The sequence below is a fragment of the Somniosus microcephalus genome, chromosome 12 (genome assembly GCF_052327205.1).
Source record: "Somniosus microcephalus isolate GS21.2 chromosome 12, FLI_Smic_1.0, whole genome shotgun sequence".
NCBI lineage: Eukaryota > Metazoa > Chordata > Chondrichthyes > Squaliformes > Somniosidae > Somniosus > Somniosus microcephalus.
The window spans coordinates 55,521,530-55,538,228 of NC_140998.1; the positions used below are offsets into that span (position 1 = coordinate 55,521,530).

At 40.2% G+C, this 16,699-nt stretch overlaps 2 protein-coding genes across 3 annotated transcripts in view; one reads left to right on the forward strand and one right to left on the reverse strand.

Moving 5' to 3' along the window:
- fancm (FA complementation group M) overlaps window positions 1-16,699 on the forward strand; it is a 133,019-nt gene that overhangs the window by 31,983 nt on the left and 84,337 nt on the right. The gene's annotated exons all lie outside the window — the stretch shown is intronic.
- On the reverse strand, window positions 1,639-15,283 carry soul3 (heme-binding protein soul3). Its single transcript, XM_086002922.1, has 5 exons — window positions 15,076-15,283; window positions 8,203-8,294; window positions 6,443-6,587; window positions 5,662-5,845; window positions 1,639-1,807 (listed from the first exon to the last, which is right to left on the reverse strand). Exons 1-5 carry the CDS (start codon window positions 15,281-15,283, stop codon window positions 1,639-1,641), a joined length of 798 nt encoding a protein of 265 aa, XP_085859048.1.

Consider the following 16,699-nt stretch of genomic DNA (forward strand, 5'->3'; position numbering starts at 1 on the left):
CAAAATCTAATTAAAACCGGTTTAAAATTTTTTACTTACTGAGATAAATCAAATTTCTCTTTGGTTATGTTCTATTTTTTTTTTTAACTTGAACATTAAGGTTGAGAGTAAAAGGCAAAGAATTACAATCCGTCACTAAAATGAATGTTTTGCTTTGTCATTAGTTACTATTGCATTTGATTCATAAGTGGAAACTCTAGGGTATAATAGGCAATTTGAGATAGTCACTTTGGATATTGCAGAGTTATTGAGGGGCTGGGAAAATTGGACAAGGGCTAAGCTCTTTCTTGCTTATGCAGCTGCTACATAGTACTTCATTAATTCATCACGTACAGCTTCTGCATAGTGTGCTGTAAATGGGATACACGTCACAATATCTAGTGTGAAGAGAATCTATTTAGGCCATTTGATGTAAAAGCTGACTCTGTACTGCAGCAATATGTTGCTTGACACTTCGTGCTATTGGGGCCTACACAAGAAAAGTGAGGGTTTAAAAAAAAAAAAAAAAAAAAAAAAAAAAAAAAATCCAATGATGGTAGAGTAGGTGCAGGATGCCAAATGTTACTAGCTTCATGTGCAAGAGAAGCTAGACATCTATGTTGTATTCTTTTAAATGTTTCTTTAGTTTGCCTTTCAAGGACAATCTATTGTATACACATTTATTTTGCCGAAAACTTTGAATAAAAGATAGGTGACCTCTGTTATATTGTTTTCCTTCAGCTACAGTGAAATACATAAGCATGTCAGGGGATGGAATTCCTCTGGGCAACCTATAACATTGAGATTTAAACTGAAATAACTTTTTTTTCTCCTACCCCTCACTTTATTGCTTAAAAAAAAAATTTCCTCCTGCTCTTTCCCTGGCCCAAATGATGAATACAGTTTAAATATACTTTATTTATAATTTCTCTACCCAATAGGAGCACTTTTTTAATAGTAAGAAAGCAGTCTTTTTAAGACTCATGAACACCCTTTCCAGTCCAGGAAGTCGATCTTGACCCTCTGCTATAACTCGAAGTTCAGTTTGCACTTGGAGTCTTAATTGATGCAAAACTTTTTAAGCTGAGCTTGAGTGCTAAGACTGGTATCCAATGTTAGGACAGCGCCGATACCTACCCGACCTAATGAGCTGGCTGAAACAGATCAGCCTCGCGATCTCTTGGGGAATTTTGAGTCGGGATACCCCACCTGGTGGATGTGTAACTGGCTGCTTTTTCATTGCATAGGAAAACATTCAATGTTGGTGGGGTTGAGCATTGTTCAGTTTTTTGATTGCAGCTTTTTTTTTAACTACATGGCATCACACACTTGGACTCTGACTCACTTCCCATATTTCTATCATTGTATTTTTAATTTTTCTTGTTTAGCAGGTTATACTAGCATTCTAATTATAAGCATGAAGACCATGACTATAAGTTAATTAGAGGTCTTTGGCAAACTATGATGTCAGGCAAACTAGTTGGTTTTTAAATGTCAACTTGCGATCATTTTGTTATGTTAATTCTTAAGTGCTAAGGTTTTGAGTTGTTACTTATGCAAGTTTACATTTAAGCTTATGCTATCACATATTACTCTCTCATTTTCACAAAATGGGTCACTGCACAAGGTCTGTATGCCATACCAGTTATAAATGATTGCTCAAGGGCTCTGAATAAACCAGATCTCGTGACGGTTTGGAGCAGCAGGGTTGTTATAACCAGCTACAATAAAGGTATCCTGCAGGAGCCACTCTGGAGAGTCTAGGTGCTCTGCTAACTGGTTTATCTCTTGTAGAATGAGCTCTTCATTGGTGGCGCCATTAAAAGGTCTGCACAAGTGGAAAGTTATGAATGATTAGTATTTTTGTTTTCATTTCTGTTAAAATTGCAATATTGACATTTCTAAATGCATTCTGATGCTTTAGACTTTCCCACATAACATAAGAAAAAGGAGCAGGAGTAGGCCATTTGGCCCTTTGAGCCTGCTCCGCCATTCAATAAAATCATGACTGATCTTCTACCTCATCTCCACTTTCCTGCACTATCCCCATATCCCTTGATTCCCTTAATATTCAAAGATCTATTGATCTCTGCCTTGAATATACTCAATGACTGAGCCTCCACAGCCCTCTGGGGTAGAGAATTCCAAAGATTCACCACCCTCTGAGTGAAGAAATTTCTCCTCATCTCACTCCTAAATGCCTGACCCCTTATTCTGAGACTCTGACCCCTGGTTCTAGACTCCCCAGCCAGGGGAAACATCCTCCATGTCAAGCCCTGTAAGAATTTTGTATGTTTCAGTCATTCTTCTAAACTCCAGAGAATATAGGCCTAGTCTACACAATATCTCCTCATAGGACAATCCCCCCATCCCAGGAATCAGTCTGGTGAACCTTCGTTGCACTCCCTCTATGGCAAATATATCCTTCCTTAGGTAAGGAGACCAAAACTGTACACAATACTCCAGGTGTGGTCTCCCCAGGGCCGTATGTAATTGCAGTAAGACGTCTTTACTCTTATACTCAAATCCTCTTGTAATAAAGGCCAACATACCATTTGCTTTCCTAATTGTTTGCTGTACCTACATGTTAACTTTCAGTGATTCGTGTGCAAGGACACCCAGGTCCCTCTGAACACCAACATTTCCCAATCTCTCTCCATTTAAAAAATACTCTGCTTTTCTATTTTTCCTACCAAAGTGGATAACTTCACATTTCTCCACATTATATTCCATTTGCCATGTTCTTGCCCACTCACTTAGCTTGTCTATATCCCCTTAAAGTCTCTTTGCATCTTCCTCACAACTTACATTCCCACCCAACTTTGTATCATCAGCAAATTTGGATACATTACATTTGGTCCCCTCATCCAAATCATTGATATAAGTTGTGAATAGCTGAGGCCCAAGCACTGACCCTTGCGGTACCCCACTAGTTACAGCCTGCCAACCCGAAAATTACCCGTTTATTCCTACTCTCTGTTTTCTGTCCGTTAACCAATCCTCAATCCATGATAGTATATTGCCCCTAATTCCATGAGCCCTAATTTTGTTTAATAACCTCTTGTGTGGCACCTTATCGAATGCCTTCTGAAAATCCAAATACACCATATCCACTGGCTCCCCCTTATCTATTCTGCTAGTTACAACCTCAAAAAACTCTGTCAAACACTGTTCCTTTCATAAATCCGTGTTGACTCTGCCCAATCCTATTATTATTTTCTAAGTGCCCTGTTACCACGTCCTTAATAGATTCTAGCATTTACCCTACTACTGATATCCGGCTAACTGGTCTGTAGTTCCCTGTTTTCTCTCTTCCCTCCTTTCTTAAATAGTAGGGTTACATTTGCTACCTTCAATCATGGGAACTGTTCGAGAATCTATGGAATTTTGGAAAATGACAACCAATGCACATGATTTCTTGTTTGAATAATGTATGTTGGGCAGGGGTTCAATGTTTCCTATTAGCTGCGCAGCTCTCTGCAAGTCCCGTGCAGCTGGTGAACCGGAGTTTGAATAGGAAAAAACCACGCATGTGCAGTGGGGGGAGGGAATTAGAAGGAACATTGGTGGGGTTAGCTGTCTTATTTTGAAGTCAACCAGATCTTTCAGTTCTTGTGCCCCTCAAAATGTAGGTGTTATGTCAATATTGTGAAATCTGTCTAATACGCAGTGCCTTTTAAAGTTACAGTGCCACATCTTTATTTTGTTGCATGTTTTTTTTTCTGCCTTCCAAACAGGTGATATGCAATCTTCTGCTGGAAATGTATCTTTTAAAACAGTATATACACTGAATGTGTCACAGTATTCCATCTTAAGACATTGAAAACTTCAATATCATGCTTTGTCATTAGGAAAACCCATCTTAATTGTCAACATGTACTTTTGGCACCAGCTATGACTAGATGGTGCTGTAAATGGGTGAGTTCCATTTTAAATCTGTCATGTTGGGTGGAAAACCCCAGCACCCTCCAACTATACTTGTGATCCTGACCACCACCCCCACCAGCTGACTGCATAATTGTTGCCTTAATTAAACAAATGTCATCATCTTTCCAACCCCCCTGCTGCTGAGACTGAAATCGGGACCTAAGTGTCACCCTCACTGAAACCAAAATCAGGGCTCAGTTATTGGGGTGGCGGGGGGTGGGTAATAGGGGGAAGGTAAGTGCTTTCGCTGAGATGGAATTATGGCCTGCCGCACCATGCCGAGACAATTTCCAAGGCCTTTGTTTCCCCTGTCCCACCTCACTCTGCCGTCTTTGTGTCTCCCCAGGGTAGAAAGAATGTAGACTTGTGTTTCTAATGTTCCCAGATTTGTTCTTGATATTTGTTGGTCTGGGTTGCATTGCCCAGCTCAAAAATGGCAGTGACGGGTACAGTAGTATAGTAGTTATGCTACTGGAGTAGCAACGCAGAGGTGTTGAGTTCAAATCCCACTCTGCTGAATTGTAGAACTGAATTCAATAAATCTGGTAACTTGTGCCTTGGCACCAGAAAAATTGATCATCAAAACTGCTGGCTTGTTGTAAAACCCACTGGCTCACTAACCCCTACCTGGTCTACAGTCCCAACTTAATGCCTTCTGAAATGACCTTGCAACCCACTCACTTGTATAAACAATTGTTCACTACCTTCTCAGGGCAACTAGGGATGGGCAATACACCCTTGCCAACACATTCTGGGGACAAAAGAAACAACTGAGAATGGATCAGGAAATCAGGAACGGTTTGGGAAGAAAAACTCTTTTGAAATAAGCAAAATTAAAATTCTTATCCGTATATGCAGGTAGTTAAAACCAAGGTGTAATGTTACCCAGATAACCTTAGAAGCAGTCTCAAACGCTTCTGTATTTCAACAGTGGAGCACCAAATGGTTTGTAAAGATTAAATGATACCACTTTAAAGATAATGACAGTGTAAGGAAAGCCTAAATTCAAAATCTATCTTGAGCAATTATTTATTTAAGGAAATTAACTTGAATACCATTGTGAAGGTTATGTTGCCTAACAGAAAAATCTTGTGCTGTTCCATCTACAATGATGCTTATTTAAATGGCTTTACGCCTGCTTTTACTAGGCGTAAGAATTTGACAGTCATTCAGCGGGCAGAAGTTGTGCAAAAAGCGCAACTCTCCACCCGCAGAGACACTTTTCTTGTGCATGCGGATGATCTGTCAAGAGCTTGACAGATCGCGTGCTGTTTTTCAGTGCATGCGCTTCGCATGCCTGAAACCGGCACTTGCGCGGCCCCTGCAGGCGCGTACGCACCTGTAGAGGTCGCGAAATCCGGCCCATTGTCTGTGGTGTTAACCATAAGCTTGTTTTAAACCAACAGGACAGTTTTTAAAAAAAGATATTGCAGCTAACTGAACAGTTAATCAGTTAGCTGTGGTTCTACCGGAGTACATTTCATTCTGTTTGGAAAACTTGCCTTGTATTTCTGTTTCAATCTTGTTTTATTTGCCTTGCCTTCCGGCAGCATTTTCCACAATTTCAACATTACCGTAGACCAGGAAAAAATACTTTTATCACATTCTCTTGTTATGTAATTCTCAAACTCTGCACTATACCAAATTTTTCAGAGGTCTGGCCATTTAAATGCTTGCTAAGGCATTTGTAACATCGACTAACCATTTGTAATGTACCTTAGGGCTTTAGATATAATCTTGCATTAAGCTACTTGCCTAGTGTAAACGATATGAGCAGGCCACTCCTCTATTGCAATTTCAGCGTCTAAAGGCTGTGGGGCTTGATCTTGAAATTGTGCTGGCAGGTAGTAAGCTATGGTTACTTCAGGCCGGAGTTGTGATCTGGTCTGGTTGGTGCGCACAATGGTGACAATAGGCAATGTCATTCCCAGGTAGAGACCTATAGAATCAAGGTAGACCAGTAGATTATTGGGCCATGCACAATGGGTATCATTGGCAGAAGAATATAAACAGTACCCTTTTGCTATCCAGCTGTCAAACAAAGTGTAAACATTAGATTTCCTTTTATTTATAAAATCTGAGCAATTTATCATGGCTGTTTCGCAGCCACTTAGAAGGACTGAAGGAAGCTGTTAACATCTTAATACGTGATCTCATTCCAAATACCATCCAAGGAATGTGTAACATTCAACTATGCATGCTTTAATTTTCTCCTCGACTACACAAGGAACTGATATTAAAGAAATAGAATACTGTAGGTGTTTCATAGACTTGTCTACAATGTCCCAGATAAACCGAATGCATTGAAGATAGTTGCACATTTGCATAGTTTTACATTTAATAATCTAGGCAATCTGCAACATATCTGACAAAGTTAAAGAAATTAAAACTGATGGACAGTTATAATATAAACTACTGCAAATACCAATGGGCAAGCGTGTTTTTGTTGTTGAAGATTGTAACGTTACTATCTTGGTATTCTGCTGGCTGCAGTGCATTCATCAGCTAGGTGTAAATTGTCATTTTTGAGAGTCACCTGATGAGTTTTGTTGGCAAATGTATTTCATCAGTTTCATAAATCCCAGGCATATGCTCTGTTCATAGTGTGATTCATACTGGGTTACACAAGCCCATTTGGCTTTTTCATATTGACGCTTTTCATACAGTAGTTCATCATCAGGCTGTCAAACAAACAATGGAAAGTAAATGCTTTTACTACCACCCTCAGTAATTTTTGTTTGACCAAATATTAAGGGAGGCGAAAATGTTTGGCATGTTGTGATTTACTTGACATTTTAAAAGTTTCCTATCAACCGTTGCCCATGTAATTCAGTCCCAAAATAACTAATTTAGTATGCTGAAACTAATGCTGTATGTTGGTCTGTCATCCACCCAACTAGAGTCTCTCTCTGGGTTCCTTTGAATAATTTTAATCATGTACTTTTGGTTCATCAGCAAACTTGGAAATGTTACTTTCTGTATCTCAAAGTTGCGCTGGTGGATACAGTTGGTTAATCCAGTCATTTTTTTGCATGAAGTGGATTTGAATTATTTAAAAAATTAAATTAAATAGTAATGTATATAAAATGGTGTTTAAAAAAATTAATTCCAATTAAGACGAGTAGCTTGCAGTATCTGTAGGGTGGATGGGTATGTTTGTATAAGGAGAGTTTCAAAATTTTAACTTGTTCACTTGGCCAAGTTGTTGTTGTTTTCAAAGATTACATTATTTCCTCCTCCTAGTTCATTTATGTAGCGTGTAAGAACTGCATGCTTGACCCCCTGGGTAATGCCACCAGTCATTTCACCCTATCTCAGATGAAGTTTATAATCCTGCTTTTCTTACTGCCTAGTCATTACTGTTCTTCCACTGCCTTTCACGAGATTTATCAAATATGCCTTTGAAAGTGCATTTGTGTATCAGAGAGAGATGTAGTTTTATACTGCTTTGCTTTGTAATCGCTTAGCCTAGACACCTAATTTACACATCACATTTAGAGTTTGTATGAAGTTGAAACTGCTTTGCACTGATGCTAAGGTTGCTGTGTGATTGTAGCATTCATCTGAAATGAATGGACTAAAACTCTATTCAAGGCTTGAACACGTAATCTGGGCTGACCCTCAGTGTAGTACCGAAGGAGTGCTGGTGGCGTCATCCTTCGAATTAGCTGTTAAACGAGGGCCAGTGGTTCAGATGGATGTTAAAGATCCCATTGCACTATTTAAAGAATAGCAGGGAGTCATAATTTTTCCCATCACCATTGAGGACAGCGTAACTGGTCATTTTATTTTGATTCTTATGTATACATAATGGTCACTGCTCTTTAATTCAATGCTTTTGATGTACTTTGAGATGTTTGAGAGGTGTGGTAAGGTGCAAAATAAATCAGTTTTTTTTTCTTTATGATGTCGGACGACTTGGTTTCTTTCACATTTAATGCTTAGCAATGCGTTTGTACCTTTTTTCTATTTTTCCTGGGCTACACGGCTCTTCTTTTGATTAGTCTTTTAGGTGGCTCTGGTGCCTAGTCTATCCCTCTAATTTTTTGAGACTAACTGAACCATGGAATTCAGACTGCTTCCTCCAGGGGATATTATTACCTGTCTCTTTTCTAACGCTGAATTGGGGTTTGAACTTTAAACTATCCCACTTAGCATGGTGGTAGTGCCACACGACAGGACGGAAAATGTACTTCGTGTGAAGATGGGACTTGGTTAGAATATACTCTAGCCTCAAGCAAAATTCTCACCACTTAGCCAGCCCCTTAACAAAAGCCGTGAATTGTTACTTGTTACCTTTTTTTTATGACTTATTGATGTAAATGGGACCATCTCCCTGTTTTGAGGTTGGTTGTTTCTTGTCAACTGTTGGATTGGTTCTGCCATGCCTGAGAAACAAAATCAAGCAATAATTTAAACATGTATACTTTTGGCTATAAATTTTATGAATATGCAAGGACAAAAGAGTGTAGGAACTTAACCTGATAGTCTTGGAAATTTACTATGTCTTCTGTAACATATGAATTTAATATTCTCAAATTACTGTCTGAAGTGACCTATGCAGTTTTTGTCTCTGTCTCCTGCCAGTGCTGGTAATTTTTGTTTTTAGCCATCCGTCTCTTGTTAGATTAGTTCACAACAACTTTGATTCATACAGACTTAACACACTTGAATTAACTTTATTCAAAGCTGGTATTATTATCTCCATAAAGGTTAATGCACAATACATCACATGATCAGAGGATAATTATAGATTAAAGGCTATTTGCCTGTCTTGATTCAACCATAGAGAATTTAAAGTCTTACTTTTCATGTATCTCTCATGTAATCGAGCTTCCTTTTCAATGCATCTATGCTAATCACCTCAACCACCCTATGTGGTAGTGAGTTCCACATTTTCACCATTCTTGAGTGAAGAAGTTTCTCCTGAATTCCTTATTGGATTTATTAGTGACTGTCTCTTATATTTATGACCTCTAGTTTTGGACTCTTCCACAAGTGTAAACATTTTCTTTGTCTACCCTATCAAACCCCTTCATCATTTTAAAGATCTCTAGCAACCAATAGCTGGAATTTGGTGCATATAATAATGCCTTTACAATTAAATAAGCAAATAGAATGCTATGGTGAGCTACAGAGCCAAAACAATGGAGTTCAATTCAGAAGAAGTGATGCACATATGATATCGTGCTCTGGTCAGATTATATCTAGACTGTTGTGTCCGTCTTAGTCAATGAGACTTGAGGGAATCGAGCCCTAGTTTTTGGTTCGGAGAAAAGCCACTGGATTGATTCCTAGTGTCCACGTACTGAGGTGTGAGGAAAGATCGGAGAAACTTGGGTGTTTCAGTTTTTAAAGGGGGTGATTGAGAGGTGACGTTATTAAGTATGTAACATGGTACATTGTATAGAAAAAGTAGATCCAGAAAATCACTTTGAAATAAACTAAGAATAAGACAAGGGCACACAGATTCAAACTGGCAAAATACAAATTTAGAACTGATGCCATACATGGTGTAATCAATATGTAGAATGGATTTTGGGGTACAGTAATGGAGGTAAAAACTCTGGACTAATTTAGAAAACCGCTGGATGCTGTGATGGGGTGGGTGACTGGGATATTTCTGGATGAATGAACTAGGATAGGTGTCACAATTCTTGGGATTTTGCACTAGGTATACTCCATTTCAGTGTCACTGGTCACTCCTGTAAGTGGGCCTCCTATCCCCAATGATCTGGAGTACACCTTTTACTACCCGATATCTAGGTAAATGATGGTACAACCTAGGGATCATAATAAGAAACCTTGTTTGTACACCGGCTACTGAAATATTGCATATGTTGCCACGAGTGTTCTCAAGTTTACAAAAATATAAAATGCATGTATTGCAATGCTCAGTGTGGGAAATAAACAGAGACTTGGAAGCCATTTTGTCATGGAAAGATAGAGATTTAAAAGCAGCAACATAAACTTGGCTGCTAACTGGGCAAGAGTGGAAAATAAACAGTTATAATTTTTTAAGGAGTAAACAGAAAAGGGAATGGAATTCCTAAAATGTGTTCAAAACTTATATGTTTATAAGCGAAGAGGCTCTGCTAGCTGTAGAAATAGATTAGGTGGAAGTTAATTGTAGGTGTACACTGGAGTAGTGACCATAATCTAACATTTAAGGTCCACGAAAGGGAAATAGAAAGACAAAGGCACCAGATTAGAATAGGAAAGATTTTGGAAAGAAGAGTGAGCTGCCTGAGGTGATGTGGAAAGAGAAATTGGCACACGGGACTGTAGATCAACAATAGGATATTCAACAATAGCATATTATCAGAAAGGAGATTGCAAAATAAATGTATACAACTTAAAAAAAGGAGACTACTTAAAGTTTCAGGATGCTGTGGATAAATAGAGGTTAGCAACAAACTTAAATTAAAGAGGGCAAATGAGGCCTTTGGGTATAAGAACATAAGAAATAGGAGCAGGAGTAGGCTATATGGCCCCTCGACCCTGCTGATCATCTACCTCAACTTCACCTTCCCGCCCTATCCCCAAATCCTTTGATTCCCTTCGTGTCCAAAAATCTATCGATCTCAGTCATGATAAAATGTGAGAGAATACAAGAAGATAAGGAAACTGGTTAAGAGAGGGATATGAAAAGTAAAGAGGAAGTATGAGAAGAATCTCCGATTCAACAGAAGAATTATTGCATATATCCATGTGAAGTGAGACCTCTGAGAAGAGGATAATGAGTTAATAGAAACATAGAAGATAGGAGCAGGAGTAGGCCATTCGGCCCCTCGAGCCTGCTCCGCCATTCAATGCGATCATGGCTGATCATCCAAATTCAGTACCCTGTCCCTGCTTTCTCCCCATACCCCTTGATCTCCTTAGCCTTAAGAAATATATCTAACTCCTCCTTGAATATATTTAATGAATTGGCCTCAACTGCCTTCTGTGGTAGAGAATTCCACAGGTTCACCACTCTCTGGGTGAAGAAATTCCTCCTCATCTCCATCCTAAATGGCTTACCCCTTATCCATAGACTGTGACCCCTGGTTCTGGACTCCCCCGCCATCGGAAACGGCCTTCCTGCATCTAGTCTGTCTAGTCCTGTTAGAATTTTATAAGTTTCAATGAGATCCCCTCATTCTTCTAAGCTCTAGCGAATATAAGCCTAATCGACCCAATCTCTCTTCATACGTCATTCCTGCCATCCCAGATATCAGTCTGGTGAATCTTCGCTGCACTCCCTCCATGGCAAGAACATCCTTCCTCAGATAAGGCGACCAAAACTGCACACAATACCCAAGGTGTGGTCTCACCAAGGCTCTGTACAACTGCAGCAAGACATCCTTGTTCCTGTACTCTAATCCTCTCGCTATGAAGGCCAGCATACCATTTGCTTTCTTAACCGCCTGCTGCACCTGCATGCTTACCTTCAGCGACTGGTGCACAAGGACACTCGGGTCTCGTTGCACTTCTCCTTTCCCCAATCTATTGCCGTTCAGATAATAATCTGCCTTCCTGTTTTTGCCACCAAAGTGGATAACCTCGCATTTATCTACATTTATACTGCATCTGCCATGCATCTGCCCAATCACCCAACCTGTCCAAATCGTACTGGAGTTTCTCTGCATCCTTCTCACAGCACACACGCCCACCCAGCTTTGTGTTGTCTGCAAACTTGGAGATATTACATCTAGTTCCCTCGTCTAGATCATTAATATATATTGTGAATAACTGGGGTCCTAGCACCGATCCCTGCGGTACCCCACTAGTCACTGCCTTCCACTCGGCAAAAGACCTGTTTATTCCAACTCTTTGCTTCCTGTCTGCCAACCAGTTTTCTATCCAAGTCAGTACCTTACCCCCAATCCCATATGCTTTAACTTTGCACGCTAGTCTCTTATGCGGGACCTTATCGCAAGCCTTCTAAAAGTCCAAATAGAGGATAAACAGAAATTGGCAGGAATATTTAACAAGTACTTCATGTGTTTACAAAAGAGAAGGATATTTGGGAGGAGCTAAAGCCTGAATTGGTTAAAAGTAAGATGAGCGATATAATAAATAAAAAGAAAATATTAAGTTAGTTAGTTAAGCTAAAGGAAGAAAACGTACTGGGACCGGATTGGACACATCCAAGATTCTGAGGGAAATGGCATGGGTGGAGGCGGGGAAGACATTATGGAGGCCCTAGAAATTATATTTTAGGGTTCTGTTGAAAGTTGATGTGTACCAGAGGACTGGAGAGTGACCAATGTAATACCAATTTTTTTTTAAATGAAGCTAACCTAGGTAATTACAGGCTAGCTGGTTTATCGTGGTAGGGAAATTTTGGAATCTTTCATTTAAAGGTGACTTTGTTAAATATCTAGAAGAGAATTAGCAGTCAACACATCAGAAGGAGACAAGGTAGCACACAAGAGATTATTGGAGAATTAGGGGAACAATAGCAAATTTGATTATAAACCAGTTAGAAAGGAGGAAACCGAGTAAATTTACATTTGATCCCAATATAGGAGGCGGAGTACATAATTCTGAGGACCAAAGGAAGCTGCAGATATAATGATTATATATTCATAAGATGATAGAATGGGCAAAAAATGGTAGATGGAATTCAATGACGTGTGAGGTGGTACATTTTGATTTAAAGAAAAAAGTTATACTTTTGGGAGGAAACCTGGCTGATGTGGGACAGCAGAGTAATTTCCGTCTTTAAGTTCGCAAGACATTAAAAGCAGCACTAAGTGGATAAAGCTATTTAAAAAAAAATCTCATCTCTCCTCTGGTTCTTTTGCCAATTATCTTAAATCTATGTCCTCTGGCTACTGACCCCCTCCCTCCTGTCAGTGGAAATAGAGAAAATATCAAAACTCCTCAAAATTTTGAACAACTCTTAAATCTCCCCTGAACATACTCTCCTCTAAGGAAAACATCACTCTCCTCTCGGAGTCCACATCACAGAAGACCTCTCCTGGTCCCTCAATACCTCCTCTCTGGTGAAGAAGGCCCAGCAGCGCCTATATTTCCTGAAGGGATGTAACCTGTCACCCCTGATCCTCTCTAACTTTTACCGCTGCACAATAGAGAGCATCCTGACGAACTGTATCACAGTATGGTATGGCAGCTGTAGCTACTATGACCGGAAAGCCCTGCAGCGGGTAGTCAAAACTGCCCAACGCATTACCGGCACCCGGCTACCGACCATAGAGCACATATACCAGAAACGCTGTTTACAGAGGTCACGGACCATCATCAAAGACCCTACCCACCCCAGCCACAGTCTGTTCGCCCCCCTGCCATCTGGGAGACGCTACAGATGCATTTGCACCCGAACAACCAGATTTAGGAACAGCTTCTTTCCCAGGGCTGTCATCCTACTGAACTCCACAAATAAACTCTAAAGCCTGCACATCTGCCAATGCACTTTATTATGTTTATGTTAATGTATTACAAGCCAAATGAATGTTGAATGTTTAAATGTCTTAATCTAAATGTACACTCTCGGGAGCCGCAAGCCTACATTTCGTTGTACTGCACTTGTGCACTAACAATGACAATAAAGATGATTATGATTATGAACAATCCCAGCTTCTCTGGTATGCCTGGCAGACTCCAGTTGATATTTTCCAAAATTGTTAGCCTTGTACTATTAGCAGTTGTTACTGATGTTCTGATTTTTTAACTGAATGATTAAAAAAAAACTATTCATAGCTGTTGTTTTGAAAAGGGAACTTATCAAAATCATAGTCGTCAATAACTAGTTTTGTTGGATTAGTTCACTATAAGGTTACTTTGAAACTGAGCTGATGAGCATTTTATGCCTACACTATTGTTGTACAATCTACAGTTTGAAAAGGACAATGAAGTATATTTATACAGCTCCAGACCTTGTTTTGGTGTCATTCGTTACAATTCAATTTGCTGTTAAATGGGAAGAATTTACTTTAAGATGGTTCTATTGGTAAAGTTATACATAAGAAAAGGAAATAAAATCAGTCTAAAGGGTAATAATTGGGTCATTTCAGCTGCCCCTCCATTCTCTCCGGCAGCAAATAACTTTTCTTTTGTAAAAATTGTCTTAGTGCGATATGAATTTCTGTATCCAGTGCAGAGCCACTTTCTAAAGCCGTTTCGAGATGTTTGCTTTATCTGTGATTGTAGTGGCTTGTTTTTCCAATATTGTGGGCTTTCATCAATTACAAGATAGAAGTGACAAGCAAAAAATGTGGGTTCTGCCAGTCTGCCTAGGTAAATCATTCCAGTTTCCCCTGTACCAATAGTACAACAGCTTTAATTTTAATTCACAATATGGTGACTTTGTCAATATGTTAATTTTACATAGTTTGGATGGGGGAAGTGATATTTCACTGAAGACTACAAATAAAACTACTGCTCTATTAGCACAGGTTCTGGTCAGTAAGTTGGATTTTTTTTGTTTGCCAAATTCTGTTTGTTGCTTTTGTGAAATCTCCGATGCCGCATCTAGTTCTGAAATGTTTTTCCCCAAATGGTTTTATTTTTAATGAGCGGTAAACAAAAGCTGACTTCTTCCATTCAGTTCTTGTTGATAAAGAAGGCACAAGATTCACAGGACCACCTTGGGCTAAAATGGAAAATGTTGCAGCAAAAAGTTAGATCTGGTGTAAGGTCTCAATGGAAAATGGAGGGAGGAAATCGAGACTGAAGTTTGATTTTGCACAGAATTAATGCAGTAACTTCATGCTTTTATCCACTACAGAGGAGATTTAAAAACGGCAATTTTCTTGAATTGGAAGAAGGTAGGCTCTTACTGAAATGGGAAACGTTTTTCATTCTGAAAAAATAACCATACAACCACCAGGCAGGGGGGATTTTTTCGAATGGCAGTAAACGAAGAACCTAGCTTTGGGGGAGAAGAGAGCTAAAAGGCGGTATTGTCCCTAGGAAAAATTATAAGTTGGAGGCATGTGCCAAAGCAACAATTTGCTGCAATGCTGTCTTGCATATATACATGTACCAAGTTAATGTGGATTGTATGAACTATTACATATATTTAACTGTCACTGGGGGGATAGAGGGAGAGGCATTAAGTATTTGAAGAAATCCTTCCTCATTCCAATTCCCACACGAATATCGATCAATAGTTTGTATGTTCAGAAAGCTCTGTTGACTTCTAAGCATAATATATCCTACCTCTTGACACATCCACCTGGTGCCCACGGCCGATGTCTTGCCAGTACGCCAGGAGACCGCCCTCATCTTGCTCGATCTCCTCTTCCCCGTTGCCGATGCAAGCCACATCCGAGCTCTGATCTTCGATCACCAAGTCTAGATCCTCTAAGCTGATCAGAACTCGACCCGCCTGTGCACCACTTCCAGACCTGTTGCCCTGACGCTCCATCTGTGCAGTCCTAAACTTTTTTGATAGACATATGTAAGCGGGCAAAATAGTACCGGATACTAAGCAGCTGCTTTAAAAAAAAAAAAAAAAAAAAGTCGAAACGCGGAGACAACTACATTTTACAGAAGATTAAATTAACTTTGAGTGTAGTTTGATAGCCTATCCTGATTTAAACTCACCTGGTGTATTTCCCAAGTAGGATGTTTGTTGTAGACTTGCCTCGGGACAGAGCGCTCTCTACACCGATCGCAGTTTGTTTTTGTCACCAGCCGGAGCTTGCAGAGGCGAATCGCTTCAAAGACCGGGAGGGACGAAAATAAGAGAAATCCAAGTGTTGCTTTGAGAAACACGGCGTCGAAAAGGAGGCGGGACCGAATACACGCGAGAGAGATGCAGTACAGTGAGCGAATCCGGACAGACAGCAATAGTGCAGGGTCACAGCAAAGAGTAAGGGGAAGAAAGACTAGTGCTACACAAGTTATAGCCATTCGCCCCTTCCTAGCTTGTTCATTCAGAGGGATAAACTACAGTTTCACAGTCAGCTGTTAATGATTCCAGAGTTTTAGCCGACACGACCCTAGCCAGAAGATTAGAATCTTATAAATTTATGGCACTTAAGGAGGCCATTCGGCCCATTGTGTCTGTGCCGGCCAGAAAAGAGCTATCCACCCTAATGCCACTTGCCAGCTCTTCGTCCATAGCCTTGTAGGTTGCAGCACTTCAGGTGCACATCGAAGTATTTTTTAAATGTGATTAGGGTTTCTGCCTCTACCACCCTTTCAGGCAGTGAGTTCCAGACCCAGAGTAAAAAAAATTATACTCAATTCTCCTCTAACCTTTCTACCAATTACCTTAAATCTAGAACTTGGGGCCGGAACAGTTGAAGGCGTGGCTCCTAATGATGGGACAAAGGGAGTGGAGGACTGAGATGTCAGAGTTGGAGAAAAGCAGAGTTCTCAGAGGGTTGTAGGGCTAGAGAAGGTTACAGAGATAGGGAGGGGCAAAACCATGAGGTTTGAACACGAGGATGAACATTTTAAAATCTAGATGTTGGTGGACTAGGAGCCAATGTAGGTCGACGAGCACAGACGTGATGGGTGAGCGGGACTTGGTGCAGGTTAAGATATGGGCAGCAGCGTTTTGGATGAGCTCCATATTGAGGATTGGAAGCCGCCAAGAAGAACTTTTGAATAGTCTAGTCTGGTCTGGAGATAACAGAAACACAGATGAGGGTGTCAGCAGTCGATGGGCTGAGCCAGGGGAGGAGATGGTTGATGTTACGGAGGTGGAAGTAGACTGTCTTTTGAAGGAACAGATATGGGGTGGGATGCTCAGCTTAGGATCCAATAGGACGCTGAGGTTTTGAACAGTCTGCTTCAGCTTGCGACACTGGCCAGGGAGGGGTTTGGAATTGGT